The sequence below is a fragment of the Cryptosporidium parvum genome, chromosome 7, assembly GCF_000165345.1.
Source record: "Cryptosporidium parvum Iowa II chromosome 7, whole genome shotgun sequence".
NCBI lineage: Eukaryota > Apicomplexa > Conoidasida > Eucoccidiorida > Cryptosporidiidae > Cryptosporidium > Cryptosporidium parvum.
Genome location: NC_006986.1, coordinates 336,640 through 355,754, shown reverse-complemented (window position 1 = coordinate 355,754; position 19,115 = coordinate 336,640). Strand labels below are relative to the sequence as shown.

The following is a 19,115-nucleotide window of genomic DNA, read 5'->3' as shown; positions in this document are numbered from 1 at the left end:
TTTTGGCATATTGTAAAATTAACTATTTTGGTAGATTAACATTATTTGAATGTCTGACTTTTAAGCATATATATATGTATATTTATTTCATTTTACCTACTAATTTCAATCAAAATACAAACAAAAGAAGTCAACCTATGTATATTATTATTATTATTATTATTTCTATGTATATAATGCCAAAGTTAGATGCATTTTCAAAACCAGTTGAGCTGATTTAATTGAGAAGATAATCGTCATTTACAATAAATCAACTGACAGAAAGTGTTTCAATCAATTAGCTCTCTCTTTCTTTCCTTTGTAATGCTATTCTAAGAATTGAGCATTTTTAGTGTAGAGTTTGTATTGTTCCCCGGAATAGCATGATTAAGGGTTTTGGCGGTAGAATGAATTAAACCAGAATTGGAAGAGCTGTCTGAAATTCCTTCAGGCCCTCTGAGCATTTTCTGAGTTTCTGGGTTGGCTTTGTCTTGTAGAATAAAGTCCCTTGTTTTTTGATTGCCAGTTAATGTTGTTGCTATTGTCGTATTTTCATTTAATTCTAAATTATCAACTGGACTTGAACTAATCATGCAAGGACATATTGGCTTAGTAATATTAAATGTAGCTAATGAACTATTCAAGTATTTTCCACTATAGCAAATGTCTGATATTGTTGGAAAGATTTCAACAGGGATTTCGGGGTCAATGAATTTGCATTGCTTTGAAACTGAAAACACTTCATATTTACGATTTCTAATTCCAACACATATTGCTGGCCCGTTCATCATATCAATACATTCTAAGTTAGTTACATTATGTTTATAGTTGCAAAATTCATTCCAAACTCCCTCCGATTTTTCTTCTCTTCCTCTATCGCAGTACTCCTTGTTGAAGTATTTATTGGGTATCTGTTTAGTCTTTACTCCAATAGCTAAGTCTTTTACGAGGTTCAATCCTCCTACTCCTCCTCTTATGCTTAGCTTCCTTTCTGGGTTAGAATATAGAAGACTAGAAATATAAGTGTTATTGTATGGAGGGAAGAATATTTTGGAAGAATTCTGACCTAAAATATTCTCCAAGTTAATAAATGTACTAGCATTTCTGTTATTATCATCCGTAGAATTCAATTTAAGGAACTGAACTCTATCCATTTCTCTACTTCTTGCTGTATTTTCAGAAGTTCCATTTCCGTCTTCTGGAGATTTGGTTAATGACATAGAGTAGCCAATTTCTTTTGCTTTACTAAAAGCCGTTTCCCATGTCCAAATTGGTGTCTCCTGTTTCTTAAAGTATTCTGGGTTAGTAAAGGAGTTATAAATTGGATAAGCATAGCAACAAGAGGTACATATAAAAGCAAATAGAATAATAAATAGTGACCCAAAACATCTTCCGCATGAACCACAGGAACCTTTTCTTTTAGAATTACTTCCACCACAACAATTTCCACTCGAACCTTTCCCAGAGCTTCTTCCAGGTACCATCATCACCGGTGGATTTATTAATTGGGGAACCATCCCAAATGCTCCAATTGGCTGCATTGTTCAGAATTCAATTAAGCTGAAATTATCTTAACCTGGACTTTTTTCTTCTTAAATAACTAAAAACTAGTTGCTCTTTTAAAGCTTTTCTTCTTTCTCTTTAATATGTTAAATCTCTATTTTATTAATTTAAGAGTACCTAAGTCTATCAGCTCTTTCTTTCTTTCTCTTAATATATGTAACCTTTTTCAATGGATACAAAATTAAGTGAAATACTTTATAAAGCAGAGAATATGATATAATCAAAAGAGCTGAAGATTTTTTTTCTTCCTCTTTTTAATAAGTATTCCCTTCAACTCTGGATCAAAGGTAATAATCAACTTTTTCAGACTGACCCTATTTCTTTTCTTTCCTTCTTTTCTTCCACTCACTCTCTATCCCACTTTCACAAAACTTTTCTTTTAACCAAGTAAATAATTCAATAGGTTAGGACTTTGCTTCTTTTTCTCTTTAAAGCAAATCGATTCAAATAGGAGGAGTTAGAATTAACCAAATTTTATGTAGTATTTATGTAAAAATATTCACAACAAATTTTAAGATTTTTTTTTCATTTAGCTGAATTCTTATTATCCTAATACAAATTAGGGTCATTTAATCAAATTGCATGAAAAAGTTATTTTTTTTTGTTTTATTCAAATAATACACCGTAATTAATATCAACTATATATGAAAGCCTAATTGGATTTCCTTGTACTGAACTTTATTTTCTGCCTAGCCTATTCTTTATTGAATTCTGAAATCCTCTTTTCTTTCTTTATCTCTCTCTATCACTTCTAAAGCATAAATAGAAAGAATTTATAACTGTAAGCAATTCTTTTCCTCACAGAAAAAGAATCACGTAATAAGTTCAAAACAATGAAAAGAAAGAATATGACGACATCCAAGTCTACTCGAACAAGCGATCCAAACAAAGCACCCTCCCCTCAACAGATCTACTATAAGGAAATTCATGACAAAAAGAGGGAAAAGAGGGAATTCAGGACAAAGTAAGAAACAAACTACCCTCTGCATGTTTATGGGGCGGGAAATGGCCATTAGTCCGCCAAACTTACATGCGCATGCAAACTCGGATTTAAGTGCCCCATCTTAAATATATGGCGCCCATGCGGCATAGTGGCGGGCAGATCTAACATGTTTATAGATCCAGGACGTGTTCCTCTCTGCTTGGAAATTCCATAAAGCAAAAATAAAGGAAAGGAACAGTTGGACAGTAAACTTAGAGTTTTCTTGAAATTTATAGGGCAGTGAATCTTTCATTAAATCGACTTAAGTGAGTGGATTTGATTGGAAGAAGGAATTATTAGTGGAGTAATAAAATAGAAGCAGCATTAAAAAAATAAGTTATTAAGATTGATAGAAAATTATTCAAAGCTTCGGAACTGAGAAACCTGAAGACTCTTTGCAAATTTGTGAATCTAAATTATTATTGAATCAATCATGAAGTTGATATTCACTATTAGCACCGCATTGGCATTTGTGGGAGCATGCCTTGCAGAGAACTTTGATCAATTCTATATGCCAACCCAGGTTGTTCCGGGGTTGCATCCACCATCACAACATTCAGCAGCTTTAACTGGAGCAGTTACGAATATGTATATGTCGGGTCCATGGATGAGTCCATTAGAACATAAAAAGTGGGTAGACAGTTTAAGAGAATATAGACTTCCTATTGGTTATATTCCAATTGCTAGAAGATACCAAAGAGTTAAAGAAAGTGCCGTTCTTGAAAGAGCCAGACAATGGGCTGAAATTGCAGCTTGGAGATTCCAATCTGATCCAAAATATTCCAACAGTCCATTCAAGTATACTGTTAAGGATTTTGAAACTATGTTCCAAAAGTTCTCTACTTTTGGATGGAGTCAGGAGGCTTGTGAACAGGTTCTTTTGGATATGGGAATTCATTCTGAAAATACTGAGACCTGGTGCTCAAATATAGAACCATGGGGCCATGATGAATGTGCTGACTTGGCATGGCCAGATTTTGTTCTTGTTGATGATATTGAAAACAGGTTCAGAGGAAAGCTTGAACAACAATCAATCTGTAGATTGGTTCAACTTGTTAGACCTTCCCAGCTTCCTAATGTCAAATATCGAACTGTTTATGATGTTTGTCAACAAAATATCTTAGCTTTGAGAGATCCACTTACTGTTGAAACAGTTACTCAAGAGGATGCTGAAACCATATGTAAAATGATGGACTTTACTATGACTCCAGAATGTAAAAGAGTTCCTCCAAGGCACATTCAAAAGGCTCAAGAATTGTCTGTTGCTTTTGGTGAAGCTATATTTCCGAGGTTACTTGATTTCAGAGTTAGTGATGCTTGTAAGGTTGTATCTGCAATGAAAGATGAAGAAAGTCAAACTCTTGAGTTCTGTAGAAATGAAATGATTTCTTTATTATGGAACAGAGCTGCTAATATGGGAGATACTGTTTCTCCATGGGGATGGGATATTGTCTCTCAATTTGTTGAAGCTTGTCAAGAGGTATACAAGAAACATTCCAAGAGACAAAAGGAATTAGAAGAAAAGGCTGTTATTTTAACTGGTGGCTTCTTCAATCCTACTCAAACATATACTACCAGATGGTGGAAGACTTCTCCTATTGGTCAAAAGTTGGCTGTTCTCTTAAGCAGTGAGCCAGCTTTAAGCCAATCTTTACAAGAAGGAATTATCTCGCCTACTCAGCTTATGTGGGCTTATAACATCTATGATGAGTATAAGGCTATGGGATTCAATGTTTACTCTCTAATTGAAGTTGTTAATATGGTTAGAGAATTTAACATTAATGAACCACAAATTACTTGTGAGTCTATCCTTAACTCATATTTGGGAAAGTTTGAGAATAACGATGAAAATGCTCCTAGAGAACAATTCACTGGAGCTGAGGTTAGAAAGATGTGTTCTGCAATGGAGAAACAATCTGTTGAAATCTGTAGAAGATTCTTAGTTTCTCCATTGATTGGTATTGCTAGAGATGTTAGATCTTACTTCTTAAAGGAATTAAGAGGAAATACATTGATGCAGCTTGAAGATGTTTGTCTATTAGTTGCAGCAATGAATGTTCCAAAGATTAGTCCATCAAAAGGATCAGTTCAAAGAAGATGTTCTCATGCTATGAATCGATTTGTATTGAAAAATGTTAATTTGACTTTTGCTCAAAGATATGGTTTAACTGCAACACAACAAGAGGAGATATGTATTAGAATGGACTTCTGGGGATCTGAATCATGTGATAAATTACCTATGACTAGAAGACCAATTATTCATCCTTTCACTAGGAAGATTTATGATCTTTCAAAGAGGTATGGTATTCTTGAATATAGATTTGATGAAATCTGTAAAGCTTTTGAATTGATGGGAGATAATCCACCCAGAGAGAAATGTGAATTTGTAATGATTTCAGAATTCTTTGGAAGATGGTTAGATACTAGTAATTCACTTTTCCAACTGTCTCATCATGCCTGTTCTTCATTCTTTGAGAGAAGAACTTCAGGTAAAGAGCTTAATGAGATCAAGAAAGCTCTTAATAGCATTAAAGACTTTATGGATGGTAAAGGCGAATATCAACTCCCATCTGCAGAAAAGACTTATCAACAATTTATGGATGATAAGATTAAAGCAACCAAGACAAAGACTAGAAGATATGATGTTATGCCAAGCTTAACAGAAGGTAGTCAAGTAGAATCATTACCAGGAGTTCTTAAGACATTGGAATCTATTGAAGCATCAAATTCTCCAGGAATTGATGATGTTAGAGGAAAGTATTATTCAGCTTTGACAAAAGTACAATTAGAGATGTTGAATCGTATTGTGTCTCATAAGCCAACAAAGGATGAGAAGAGAACAACAGTCGAAGCATTTGCTAAGGTTATTTACAAATTGAATCAATTTACTGTATTGGAGAGCTGTACTGGTCAATTAGTTGATGATCTTGGATATTCAATTGAATCAGCAAAATCAATTTGTGCTTTAATAGATCCATTACAAAGTGAAAGTTGTTTATCAGCTCAAAGAATTGACTTTATTACTGCTAAACAATTACATCAAAAACTTGCGTCAAAAACAGGATTCTCCCAATTCATCAATCTGTCTCATCTTTGTGATGTAGTTAACTATGTAAATATTCTCAAGTATGCAAACAAAGTAAAACAAGGAAGAATGAGAATTGCTACTCCATCTTGTAGAAATGCAGTAAAGACAATACTTTTCCCAAAATACTTATCAGCTCAAAGTAACCAGATGTTATCTCAGATTTGTTCAATATTGGATATTACTTCAGATCAAAACTTCAATGGAGGAGTTCTTAAGACTAATTTGGAGAGATACTATGCATTCAAATTAGCTGATTCATATGGTCATAGACTTGATCTTTTACCAAAGAAGAGAACTCATCCAATTACTTGGCAATTAATAATGGGAGTTGTGAGAAGAATTAAGCCAACAGGACAAGCTAAAGTAACAAGATCACAATGTACTAGTGCAATGCAAGCAGTTTTTGGTAAATTCAGACAATTCAGTCCAGTAGAATCAACAGAAGCTTGTTGTCTTGCTTTTGGATGTCCTGATTTTGTTGTTAATGGGGATTTCCTTTCTCCACCAGCTTCAAATGAAGCTTCTGCTCAGCAGGATACATCGGTTTTTGCAACTACAGGACGTACTTTAGAGTCTCCAACTCAAGATTTTTCCCAATAAATAGGGTTTGGAATGAAGAATAAAAAGTAATTATTCATAAAGTTTCAGTTATCCTGAGTTAGTTAGTTGAGTTTGTGAGAGAGGGGAGTGGAGAGATGCTCTTGTTTTAGATCTTGGTGGTTGCCAAACATAATATAACATAAAAGTATATCTAATGGGATTAGCTCAAAGTCTGTTTTAAGTTTTCCTGCTGGTGGAAGCAATGGGATAAAGAGATTAAGGATTATTATCATAATCTAGTGGAAGAACAAAAAAGTTGGTACTATGTATACACAAATACATACAAGGGGTATCATTTTAATTTTCTTCTTTAATTTCTCATCCTATGCTACATTTTCCGCATTATATTAAAACAGACATTCAACTAATAAATAAATAGAAACAAAGAATTACTCTTTAAAACTTATTTATTATTGTCACTTTTTCTTCAATGGTTTTTTTCCTAATGAATGAAATATTTCTTTATGTTTTTGTATTAAAAATTGTTTTTGTTATTTGGCTGCATTTTAAGGTGAGGAGTAGAAGTGGAGAGGATGAGGGCTGGTGGCGGGATTTAGTCTGAGCTGCATGCATGCATTCTGTGTGCATGCATGTACCACTAAAAAGCGGAATTTTTGATTAATTTGAAATAAAAGTGAAAATTAATATTAATAACCTTAAGGGAGTTTGGAAATGGGTTATTTTTTTTTTGTAATAGTATTCTGTAATGTCTTTGACAAGAGAGAATAAAGATTTGGGGGTTGAAAGTAAGAAAGATGACTATGAAACAATAGGAGAAGATGGAAAAGGAGTAGAGAAAGCTGAGAATACTTTAGAAGAAGAGGAGAAAGGAGTGGGGCAAGTTCTAGAAGAAGAGGAAAAAACTTTAGAAGAAAACAGGAAGGTTTTAGAAGAAAACGGGAAGATTGTAGAAGGAGAGAGGAAAACTATAGAAAAATCCGTGAAAGCACAAGAAAAAAGTTATATAGAAAATGGCAAATCTTCTTTGGAATCTTTTGAATTTGTAGTTCCCGAAAGAAAAAAAGAAAAGAGCCAAGAAGAAAAGAGAGGAAGAATGAGAGAACTATTTAAAGTGGGGAATTTGATTGAAGTGGTCTATAATCAGGAGGAAGAGGGGAATAAAGGTATTTGCAATAGTAATAGTATTAGCAGTAATGAACAGAGATTGGTAGTTTTTTCAATCTCAAATATACTTGGAATGGGAGCTTATGGGATTGTGGTATTAGCAGATATATGTAGTCCAAGAAAAAAGAAAAGTAGAAATTCCATCACAGTTGAGATAACTGACTCAGATATAAAGGAGATACTGGAAAAACTGGAGCCAAGAGCATCTATATCTTTAGCTAAAACAAGAACAAAAGGAACAGGATGGGCTAGGAAAGGAGGAGGAGGAGGAGGAGTTGGAAAGAAGTTAGCTATAAAGATTGTGGATTTAGAAGCAAATGACACAGCAGAATTGGAGGACCCACTAGCTACAGCTAGAAAGGAAACAAGTATAATGTCAGAATTACAAGATTGCGAACAAATTCTGAAATATTATGTGACTTTTTCCTCAGATTCTTTTTTATACATATTAATGGAATATGCAGAAGGGGGATCACTTTATGGTTTATATAGTAAATATGGGAGTTTTCCAGAAGAGTTGCTTGCTTCAGTTACTCAGGACGTATTAAAGGCATTAATAAGAATTCATGGACGAAAAGATGGAAATCATTCCAATTCTCAAAACTATATTCTTCATAATGATATAAAGAGTGCTAATATCTTACTAACTGAAAATTGTGTAGCAAAATTGGCAGACTTTGGAGTTTCTAGGAAAATTAAGTCTGAAATAAAAAGTAATCGTCAGGAAGATTCTGAATCAATCACTAAAGTTAACGATATTATGTATCCTTTTTCTAATGACCAAGAAATACTAGGAAGTCCTTTTTGGATGGCTCCTGAGATTATTTTGGGGTCTGGAACTAGAATTCAAACTAAAACTGGGGCTGGAATTGGAATTGGAACTGGAGAACCAGGAGCTTCTGATATTTGGTCTCTTGGAATAACTGTATTAGAACTAGCTTTTGGGAGGATCCCTTGGCCAAATTTTGATTCTTTAGAAGAATTATTGGAATATATTTTAAGATCTCCTCCTCCTCAAAAGACTGTGAGAGAAGAAATTAAAGGTTTGTTTTCACCAGAATTCTGGGATTTTATTGACTCTTGTTTGACAAAAGATCCAAATCAAAGAAAAAATGCTAATTTTCTTTTAAAACATCCCTTTATTTTACTTAAAGCTAAGAGACCTAATTCTTTAGGAATATTTATACAAATGATCTCTGGTGTTCAACAAAACTATAACAATTCTAAATATTATATACAAAGTATATTTAATTATGTTAATCATTTTTTCAGTCATGAAAATAAAGCTAAAGTTCCTACTAAGTTTCAATCTTTGTCAAATCAAAATCTAATCAAGAAAATCAGCACTAGTGTTTCCATTAGTAGATATTTTAGTAGAAAAAGAAGTACTATTACTATTCAAAATATTCCAATTTCTTCCAATAAGTCCTCCAAGACATATCTTAAAGACTCGGAAAATAACCAAAAAACCATTAATAACCATTATAATCAATCACAAAACTCCAAATCTTCCAATTCTCTCTTCTCATCTACATTTTATAAATCAGAACAAGAACAAGAACAAGAACAAAAATATTGCAATGATGAGTCTTCCCTCATGAATAAAAAGGTTTCTGTGGGAAAAATGCACAAATGCTTAGAGTACTCATTAATTGAATTCAATCAACTTGATCTCAAAGACTCTTCTTCTCATTTTTCTTCAAACTCCCTCCCTTCCTCTAATGAACTAGTCTTAAATTCTAAATATAAGTTGTCTAACTCAGAAAAACAAGATTCCAGAAAATCTAATACCAAATTTTTTGGCGCCAAAAAACATTCTAGAGAAAAAATTATCAGTTGGTCTAAAAATAAAGGTAAAAAAAATAAACTTGTAAAAGAAAAAGTTCAAATAAACTGTAAAAAAACTTATCAAAAGAAAAATTCTCAAAATACCATAAGTAATCACACAGAAACTGCTCTTTTATCTTCAAATAGAAAGGAGAAAACCAAATTAAAAACTCAAAAATTCTTTTTTTCTTCTTGTTGTAGCAAAAATGCAATTTAATGCTTTTGACTTGTAAAAAACCTTTATACAAATGTAGGCGCCAAAAGTCCTCATTTTTATATTCATACAATTCAAATTATAAGTAATGAAAAATAATAATAATAATAATAATATAACTGAGAAAATAGGAATCTTTTTTTTTAAAGAGGAGAAAGAAATCAATGATGTAAAGGAGATCCCATAGTCATTATGTTTAGGATTTTACTAATATTATACATTTTGTTAGTTATTCTTCAAAAACTTTCTTTTTCTATTCTTTCTCATTCTTATAATGAAAATTATACTAATAAAGAAAAAGATAATAAAATACCTAAATCAAATCATCCTCGAAATATTGTAGAAAGTCATGAAGATTTTTCTTCTTTGGAAAATATTTTAGAAATGAGTCGACTTTCAAGAAAAAATTTTTATATTAAAGGAAATACTATAGGAACAGGAAGATATTCAAATGTATTTTTTGCATGGAAAATTGATTTAAGTCCAGAAACAAAAAATAAGATTGGAGAAGAAACACTTGTTATTGATCCTTATTTTCTTAATTTAACAGATCATCAAATTAGTTCTCTTAGAGGTTTTCCTGTTGCTTTAAAAGAATTAAAGAATGTACAAGAATGGAAAATTATTCGAGAAGTTTCTATACTTAAATTACTTAATGGTTATTCTGATAATCATGTTAATCAAACATTATTATTAGAAAATTCACAATTATATGATCAAATACAAGGGAAAAATTCGATTATAAAACTTTTAGATATTGTTAAATATCATAATCCAATAAAAAATTTGAATCAAAAATCTATTAGTGTTAAAAAACATATTGGACTTGTTATGGAATATATTAATAATGAACAATTTTATTCACTTCTTCCAAAACTTACATATATAGATCTTCAAAATTACATGAGACAATTATTACAAGGACTTTCTTATGCAAATTCTTTAGGAGTATTTCATAGAGATATTAAACCACAAAATATTGTAATTGATATAAATAAAGAATCTTTAAAAATTATTGATTGGGGATTAGCAGAATATTATTCAAAAGATGATCCTGATTTTAGTCCAAGAGTTGCTTCCAAATATTATAAAGCACCAGAACTTCTTTTAGGAATCAGAAATTATGATTATTCTGTGGATTCTTGGTCAGTAGGTTGTTTATTCTCACAAATGCTTTTCAGATTAGGTACTTTAAAGACCAATTATTTTACTAGAGTATTTACAAAATATCCAAAAACATTTGTTGGTATTTTTCTTAAGAATTCATTAAGTCCTGATGTACTTTTTCCAGGTTGGGACAATAATGACCAAATTGTTAAAATTGCTTCATTACTTGGAGGAGATAATATTATTTCTATATCTAATAAATATAATGGAACAATTTCTGATGATATTACTTTTTCTTATCTTAAAAGAACCAAAAAAATCTTTAATTCAACAAGTCCAATTTTTACTGATCCAAGAACTTTTGATTTCTTAATTACTCAAGAAAATCAAGATTTAGTTACTGTTCAAGCTCTTGATTTACTTTCAAAACTTCTTACTTTGGATTACAAATTTAGAATACATCCAAAAGATGCTTTAAAACATCCTTTCTTTACTATTCATCCAAGTAAACATTCATGGGTTGTTTCAAAATCTTCAAGTTATTATTCAAATTCATCTCCCATGATTTCACCTAAAACTAAAAATAATTGTGGAAATAAAGACTTTTGTCCTTTTATGTCATTTTTTCCAATAACTTATGCAAATTAAACAAACAAAGAGAATTGTCTAATAAAGAGTAATTTTAGCTCATCTTAATTTAATATCTAAAATTCTATTGTCTCACGGCTTTTATCACTCCTCTATTCATTTCCTTTCCTTTTCGTTTCCTGTTTTTGTACTCCTCTCATTCTCTCGTCCTCTCCTCTCTTCCTCTCGTTCTCTCGTCCTCTTCTCCCAGTCCTCTCCTCTCATTCTCTCGTCCTCTTCTTTCGTCCTCTATTTTCCCACTCCTCTTCTCTCAGTCCTCTCCTCTCATTCTCTCGTCCTTTTCTTTCGTCCTCTATTTTCCCACTCCTCTTCTCCCAGTCCTCTCCTCTCTTCCTCTCGTTCTCTCATCCTCTTCTCCCAGTCCTGCCAATCCACTCCTCCCACCTCCTCTACATAAACTTCCCCATCTTTATTGGGTCAAATATATAGTCCTCATTTTCTTCATGTGGACAACTCTTCATTACAGCTTTATCATTCAAATTTGTGACACATCTATTTGATGGATTAAAAGCATATTCTCCATTCACAGAAATTCTATCATTCCCATCATTACTAAATGGAATACTATTAATTCTGTTAAACAATCTTAGTGAGTTTCTAAGCTTTGAAGATTCCATTGGAGATAAATCTTCATAACCATGATCAAATAATAAATCATCATTAGCATCTATGTTCCAATATTGTGAGTCATTATAACCTTCTAAAGCTTTCTTAAATTCACAAGGAACTACTCTTAAAATTGAATTCTCTACTACATTACTTGGTCCCCTTGTGAGACATCCTAATCCTACTCTTCTATTTAATATTAATCTCCTTCCTAATATTACATTCCACTTCTGAGTATCATCTCTTTCATTACATTCTTTAAATACTACTGCTTTATCTTCTGTTCCAGTAACTACTTCATTTAAAGAAGCTGTTAAACAAAGTCCACTCTTTCTATGTTTAAAATGTCTAAAGTTATCCAATAGCAAACCACCTCTATCAAATGAAGCTCTAAATTTATCAACATACCAAGAAAATGGTTTACATTTTAATCTTTCTTTAATGCTATGTCTTTGTTCCAAATCTACACCACTCTGAGTTTCATTCAAACTTTTCACAACATCATGAATTGTCTCAAAGTATTTATATCTTTTCTTATCTAACCAAACCATTGCAGCTCTTTTCTGATTTCTTTGTACTTGTAAAACTAATTTATTCTCTGGATTAGGTTTTGGATCTCTTTTAAATATATGTCCTACTCTACTCTTCTTTTCTGCTACTATTTCTCCTCCACATCTCCAAATTCTTATTGATTGTTCAATATTCTCTCCTCCCCATTCTAACATTCCTGGATCATATTTACCAGATTCTTCCCACCATTCTCTTGTTATTGCATATAATCCTCCTGATGCTATTGGAATTACATCAGTAAAATCTTCATACCAATTAAATTCAAAATTCCAATCAAACATCATTTTTAATCCAAAAGTACCTAAATCTTTCCAAGTATATCTATCTATATCTTCAATCATTGGACAAACTATAGCTTTTGGTTTTTCTTTAAGTCTATTAATTAAAGGTTCAATCCAATTTTCTTTAGGCCTACAATGACCATCCATAAATACTATTACACTAGATTTAGAAGCATCAGCACCAAGAATTCGACTTCTAATTAAACCTTCACATTTGTCTAATCTAATAACTTTAATATATTTTAAATAAGAACTTGGAAGTTCTTTATTAAGTAAATCAGAAACTTCTCTCTTAGAGCAATCATCAACAACAATGATTTCTTTAAGTAAGTTCTTATTATTTAAACCAAGAGTAAAAGAAATTGTTTTACTAATAAATTCATCTTCATCTCTAATTGGTATAATTAAACTAATACCATCAAAATTTCTATTACTTGAGATAACTTCAAATTTTCCTTCACCAGATTCTATTAGATTTCTTGAATGTTCTGCAAGTTTTGGAGCTAAATGATCAAAAATGCCTCTGTGAATAACTTCTATTCCTTTAATTTCTGATCTTAATGTGAAATATAATGTAATATATATAATAGATAAAACAAAATTAACAAGAATTCCATTTGTAATAAATTCATAGATTTTTTTCAAAATTACATTATCTGAAATCAATCTTGGTAAATCTTCTTCATATTTAGATTTTGTTCCAAAAACAAACTTATTTCCAATATAAGACAAAACTAAGAATATTGTTGTGAGAGATATAGATAAAACTACAAATATATAAATTAAAGAGTTGATTTGGGATTTGAATTGTTTTGTTTTGTTTTATTTTATTTCTATTTTTATTTCAACTTACCTACAGATCTTGAACAAATCCAGAATATAAGTATTGTTGTTACTAAAGAAATCTTATAGTATAACTCTTCCTTAGATTTTCTTGACCCAATCATTCTTTCTATTATATACAAAAATATATACAAATTTCTTTCACACTCTTTATATATTATCACTGTACTTATTCACTTTTAATACAATTCTTTATAATTGTGAATTTTCTTTTCTTTTAAAAGTGCAAAACTCACTTTAATTTACACAAAGTCCAGCGCTGAGAGGATTACAATTTAACTACCACACAATTGCGGTACTTATTATATTAATACGTGTGAAGTCAAAAAAATAAATAAAAAATAAATAAAAAAATGAAAACCAAAATTTCTAAAGTAAAGGTAATTTCATACATCTAATTATCATTATTTTCTTGTTTTCTTTTTTCTTGTTCTTTTTTTTTTTTCGCTTCTTCCAACTATTTATATAACAACAAATTAATATCTATATAAAGGGAAAAACAAAGAAAAAAAACACATTAATCAAAACTCCAATGAAAATATTAAAATATCCTCTTCCTGTTTCTATATACTCTTTTTTCTCCCTAATTCTTTCATTTTTATCTTAATAGTAATTAGAACTTTTGATCTCGAAACATTATAAACAAATCCTTATCAGAATAAGAAAAAGGAAAAGAAAGAAAAATTAAAAAAAAGAAAAAACATTTCAATCTATGATATCAATAAATTAAACACAAAAATAATGAACTTGTTTATATTATATTTCTTTTACTAATTTTTTAACATGAAGATCCAAGGTATTTAATAACGGGCGGGAAAATTGAACAAGGATGCGCGGGAAAAGCATGGATCATAAAAATTAGGAAAAGAAAGAAAAGGAGTAAATATTTTTGAAATGATAAAGTGAGTAAAAGAGGGCAAAATAAGCAAAAATGAGGATTAGAAAGAAAATACTTCATTTGGTGTACTCATTTTGCTTGGTATTGTGCCCGATCACGAGATCTATTTATGCAGAGGGGAGTATAAGGTTATTTGGGCTTCATGGGAGCGAGAATGAGGTATTACTAGAGGAAAAGAATAATAGTTTTCAAGATGATGGTTTAGTGGTAACAATGGATAAGTTGAGGCGAATTAATTTATGTTTTATTCCAGAAGGACAAGAAAATACTTGGTATGCTCCAATGGTTTTTTACAAGAGGTATAAACATTTGAGTCAGGTTTATAAGAAATGTAGTATATTAAGACTTAAAGATTTTTGTAATGAATTTTCGGGCATAATTGATTGTCCAAAAGTTTCATCGACTGGAGAGCTTTTGGTATCTTCTCAAGGAAAGGAAGCTTCGACAATTTTTGCAATGATAAAGAGTCCTGTGGAGGAGGTGGATGAGGAGGAGGGGGAGGGGAGGGATGAGGGGAAGGAGAGTGATGAGGGGAAGAAAAGTAAAGAAGAGGAAGGGAAGGAGGGAAAAGAAGAGGGAAAAGATGAGGGAAAGGAAAAGGAGGAAAAGGAAAAGAAAGAGAGATTTGAACTATTTACTGGGTGTGTCTATGAACTCGGAAAGAAATCATCTCTAAGAGTGAGATGCCTTCATTCAAACAAAGCCAAGAAGTTTCCTTTGAAAATTGTAGCAAAAGTTGATGGAAGAACCAACGACTTTCTTTACCATTTTAATCATGAGTTGATCATTTACTCTAGAATGGCCTCAAGTACATATGGTGCTTCTAAATCTAAGCTTCATCCATCCATATATAGCGTATTCTTACAACCAAATCGAAAAATGATTTCAAGAAATGTTCTATTAATGGAGTTTATTGATGGTCCTGCAATTTCTTCAATAATTTCAGAACTTATTGATTATCCAAATCTCTTAAATTATTTAAAAAATAGAGTAAATGCAATCTTAGAAGAAAGTATTCGAATCTATGACTCCAAGTTCCCTTCATTAAGGTCAGATGAGAAGATTAATGTAGAATCTAAAGCAAGACTTTTGGAGAATTCTATAAATATTTGGATTAATAATTATACTGATAAAACAATAATTTTCTCAGTAAATCTTTATAGAAGATTATTATATCTTTTGGATCTATTTCATAGAGGAGGAACATCATTCTATCCAGAAGAATTAGAAGATTTTTCAAGAGGAAAGTGGAAAAGATTTAGATCTTTTAGAATTCATTGTGATTTTCATCAAGGAAATATTTTGGTAAATATTTCAAAACAATTCAAAACTGAAAATAATGTTTATAATCTCACATATAAAGATATACTTGATATAGATTTCTACAAAGATCTTAAAATCATTGATTTGGAAGATGCTGTTGAACTTAAGGAATCAGATTTTCCTGTTCCAATTGATAAACTTGTTGGAACTCATCCATGTCCGGTATATTTAACAGATGCTGAAGGATTTTCTGCAAGATTACTTAGTAATATTATTCTTATCTCTAACACTCTATCTCAAACTTTAAATACTTTACAAGATTTCTTCTTAAAAGAAACAAAGAATCTTATTTTTGGAAATAACATTGTTTCTGATTGGATTACTTCCAGTAATCCTGATAGAATCTCAGAATTTAGTGATTATTCTTTCAAACTCAAAGATTCAATTTTAAAAAAACTAAAAATACATTCTGATAATTGGGATAGATATGTTGATCTTATTACTAATGATGAAGTTTTAAAACCATGTACTTCATATTATCATTTAAAATATGGAAGAAAATTACCTCCAAAATCTCAACTTCCTTGTTCTTGGTTATCAAATATTTTATTTTCAAAAAAAGTTTGTCATTATCTTCATTTATCGCATGCAGATTCTGATCCGTCTCTACTAAAATCCGAGGATAGTGTTATTGAAGCTGAACTAAGAGAACTTTTTAGAGTTTCAAATTTAACTAAATGTCATATTGAAGAAAATGAAGCTTTAAATATATCAATTAATAATGTTTCTTCAACAATACAAGAATTTTTACCAGTTGTTACAAAAATTAATGAAACATATTGGGGAGAATGGTCAGCTCTATTTAATAATCAAACATTTGATCGAAAATTTACAAATATTAATAAAAATTTTGATAATACAAATAATGAAATTGGTATTACTGTAAACTCAAATTCTAAAAAAATTTCGGATCATAATTCACTTCCTTGTTCAAATCATTTATCAGTAATCAATTCTAAATCAAATATGTCTAGAAATGGAAATAAAGATAAGATCTTAAAATATGATAAAAATAAGCTAATATTTGGATCAATTGATGTTCCTAAAGAAAAAAATCCATCTAATGTTTTAGATTGGGTAGAAGTAAATCAATTAGTAGTTACTGAAAATGAAGAAAATAACAAGAATTTGATTGGAAAGAATCATTCTAAATCAGAAATGATATTACAAAATGATACTTTCTCAAAAGAATTTGATAAAATCTTGATAGACTTAATGGGTTTAGCAGCTTTACAAAGAATTATCAGCTTTTGTTTAAAATTTAGTTCAGAAATTGATTGTGATAATGTCTCAAGCTCAAAAATTATTAGAGATGGCCCAATTTCTTCCTATATTGTTCGTACTATTCAGAATAATAACTCAACACAATTAAAAAATTCCAGTTCTGATTTTATTCAATTCTTAGATCCTTGTGTACTTTATTCTAATGAGACAAATCTTTCAAATTTAGAAACTCAGAATTCGATGGGATGGTTATGTTCAAAACAAACTCAAGATGAAAGTTTAACTAACGAAACAGTTTTCAAGATCATTGTTGATGGAAGATTATTTTTAAATATGAATATGACATTTGTTAATCAAAGTAACAATACTTTTGCTTTTAATGATGTACTTTGGTACTTTGGAATTAATGATACTTCAAAATATACATATAAATTTAATAATGAAGCAGTTTCAATGATTGAAAAACATAAAAAAGATGCTTTAGAATTTTGGAAATTAGAATCAAAGATTAGAAATATGGATAATATAATTTTAAATCCAGAAATTGATCTAAAAGATGATATAAGTTTGAAAACTGTACCAGTTCTTCCTAAGATGTTTATTTTCCATTCAAAATTGAATACTAGAAAGGTTCATGCCAGAGTAATTTCAACTTTAGAAAAAGAAGAACTTTTTGTTACTGATAAGAACTTATACTTTTTACCATTAAGTGAAAAAAGAAGTGATCTTTCAAAACAAATCTCAAGTATTGTACAAACTGGACTTTTATCTGAAAATGTCTTTTTTATGATTAATCCATCAAATCATCGTGTCTCAAACTTGGTTTCAAAAGTAACCAACTTTCAAAATGAGGTATTTTCTATGGTTTGGATTTCATATCCTACTCTTGTATTATCAATAATTGAAAGTATCTTAAGATCACATTCTTATCAAATACTTATTTCATATAGAGCTTTAGAATTCCTTCAAAGATTTAGATTTAAAAGAGATTATGATATTTCTATTATAAGAACTCCAAAAAATACTTATAGTGCTAATATTCAAATGAAGAATGATTCAAAACCAGTAATATGTAATTTCTCATTAGAAAAGATTATTATACAACCTTATGGAAATAATGAAATTCTTAAGATACTTGGTGAATTGAATAAATTCACTTTATATAATACAAGTGGAGCAAAGTTTATGAAAATTAGTCAAGTATTATCAGATTTCTGTTCTAGTGAAAAATTAAAGAATAAATCTGACATACAAAGTCTAATTAAAGATTTGGTTATACCATCATTGGATCCATTATTTACCTTAAATAATGCTGTGGATACTCTTTCTAAGATTAAATACAATTCTTCAATTGAAGTTAGACGTTCTAATTGGTTTGTTAAACATGTTTGTTCTTTTATTTCTCAAAAACTTAATGAGATTAATAAGTCAAACATTTCAAATGAAGCTCTTCCTACCCTTATTCAAAGTTTAAACTTTATAATCCAATTGAAAAATAAGATATTCTTGAATTCTGAATTTTCAAAATGTATTAATATTGATTCTAATAATAATTCTAATATTGAGTTCAACAATAATTGCACTGTTGGTGAATATATTTCAATTTCAGAAATGATTTCATCAGAGTTATTAGACTTATTTATCAAGGAAAGAAATATATTTAAGAACTTAACTTCAGTCAATCTTGCTCAAGAGCTAATATCTTACACAAATGATCACCTCCAAATTCCTCCTCCATCTCAAGATCCACCTTTTGGAGGTTTAGGACATCTTTATAAAAAAGATTATAATGAAAGTTATACAGGGTCAGAAAACCCTAATACAAACTCAACTATTTTATATAATAGAAACAAAACTATTGCATTTGATGTAAAATGGCCAATTATAGCCAATATTTCAGATTTAATAAGTTCTGAAAAGAATCTTACAAAGTTTTAGTTCAAAGTATATATTAATATTAATGTTATTATTATTATTTATTCATTCAATCAATTTCACAGCAATATAATTAAAATTAATGTACGCAATCATTATTTAAGAACGAAAGAAATTATATATATATATATATATATATATATATATATATATATATATACACTTTTTTTCCAATTTTATCTGATTGGGATTACATATCATCCTCTGTTAATTTATATTACGTGTATTTGCATGCAAAATTAGCGCATGCATGCAATCATTTTCTTTCTTTGCTACATTAAATTTTTATTAATAAATTCGAT

At 30.1% G+C, this 19,115-nt stretch overlaps 6 protein-coding genes across 6 annotated transcripts; 4 read left to right on the top strand and 2 right to left on the bottom strand.

Annotated features, from left to right (window-relative positions):
• Window positions 1–311: 311 nt before the first annotated feature.
• Window positions 312–1,520, bottom strand: cgd7_1350 (hypothetical protein with a possible transmembrane domain within N-terminus; the record flags this gene model as incomplete). Its single annotated transcript, XM_628317.1, has 1 exon — window positions 312–1,520. One exon carries the CDS (start codon window positions 1,518–1,520, stop codon window positions 312–314), a length of 1,209 nt encoding a protein of 402 aa, XP_628319.1.
• A 1,437-nt stretch (window positions 1,521–2,957) lies between these two features.
• On the top strand, window positions 2,958–6,212 carry cgd7_1340 (conserved hypothetical protein; the record flags this gene model as incomplete). The annotated part of the gene is made up of 1 exon (XM_628316.1): window positions 2,958–6,212. The coding sequence occupies one exon, from the start codon at window positions 2,958–2,960 to the stop codon at window positions 6,210–6,212; it is 3,255 nt and encodes a 1,084-aa protein (XP_628318.1).
• Window positions 6,213–6,918: 706 nt separating this feature from the next.
• Window positions 6,919–9,381, top strand: cgd7_1330 (protein kinase with possible transmembrane region near N-terminus; the record flags this gene model as incomplete). The annotated part of the gene is made up of 1 exon (XM_628315.1): window positions 6,919–9,381. One exon carries the CDS (start codon window positions 6,919–6,921, stop codon window positions 9,379–9,381), a length of 2,463 nt encoding a protein of 820 aa, XP_628317.1.
• Window positions 9,382–9,570: 189 nt separating this feature from the next.
• cgd7_1320 (casein kinase II, alpha subunit, putative) lies at window positions 9,571–11,133 on the top strand (the record flags this gene model as incomplete). The annotated part of the gene is made up of 1 exon (XM_001388337.1): window positions 9,571–11,133. The coding sequence occupies one exon, from the start codon at window positions 9,571–9,573 to the stop codon at window positions 11,131–11,133; it is 1,563 nt and encodes a 520-aa protein (XP_001388374.1).
• A 389-nt stretch (window positions 11,134–11,522) lies between these two features.
• On the bottom strand, window positions 11,523–13,160 carry cgd7_1310 (extracellular protein with a signal peptide followed by a family 2 glycosyltransferase and ricin domains; the record flags this gene model as incomplete). The annotated part of the gene is made up of 1 exon (XM_628314.1): window positions 11,523–13,160. A coding segment is annotated over one exon (1,638 nt), but the record flags the coding sequence as incomplete, so codon positions are not given.
• Window positions 13,161–14,364: 1,204 nt separating this feature from the next.
• On the top strand, window positions 14,365–18,816 carry cgd7_1300 (hypothetical protein containing a signal peptide; the record flags this gene model as incomplete). The annotated part of the gene is made up of 1 exon (XM_628313.1): window positions 14,365–18,816. The coding sequence occupies one exon, from the start codon at window positions 14,365–14,367 to the stop codon at window positions 18,814–18,816; it is 4,452 nt and encodes a 1,483-aa protein (XP_628315.1).
• Between the last annotated feature and the right edge of the window lie 299 nt (window positions 18,817–19,115).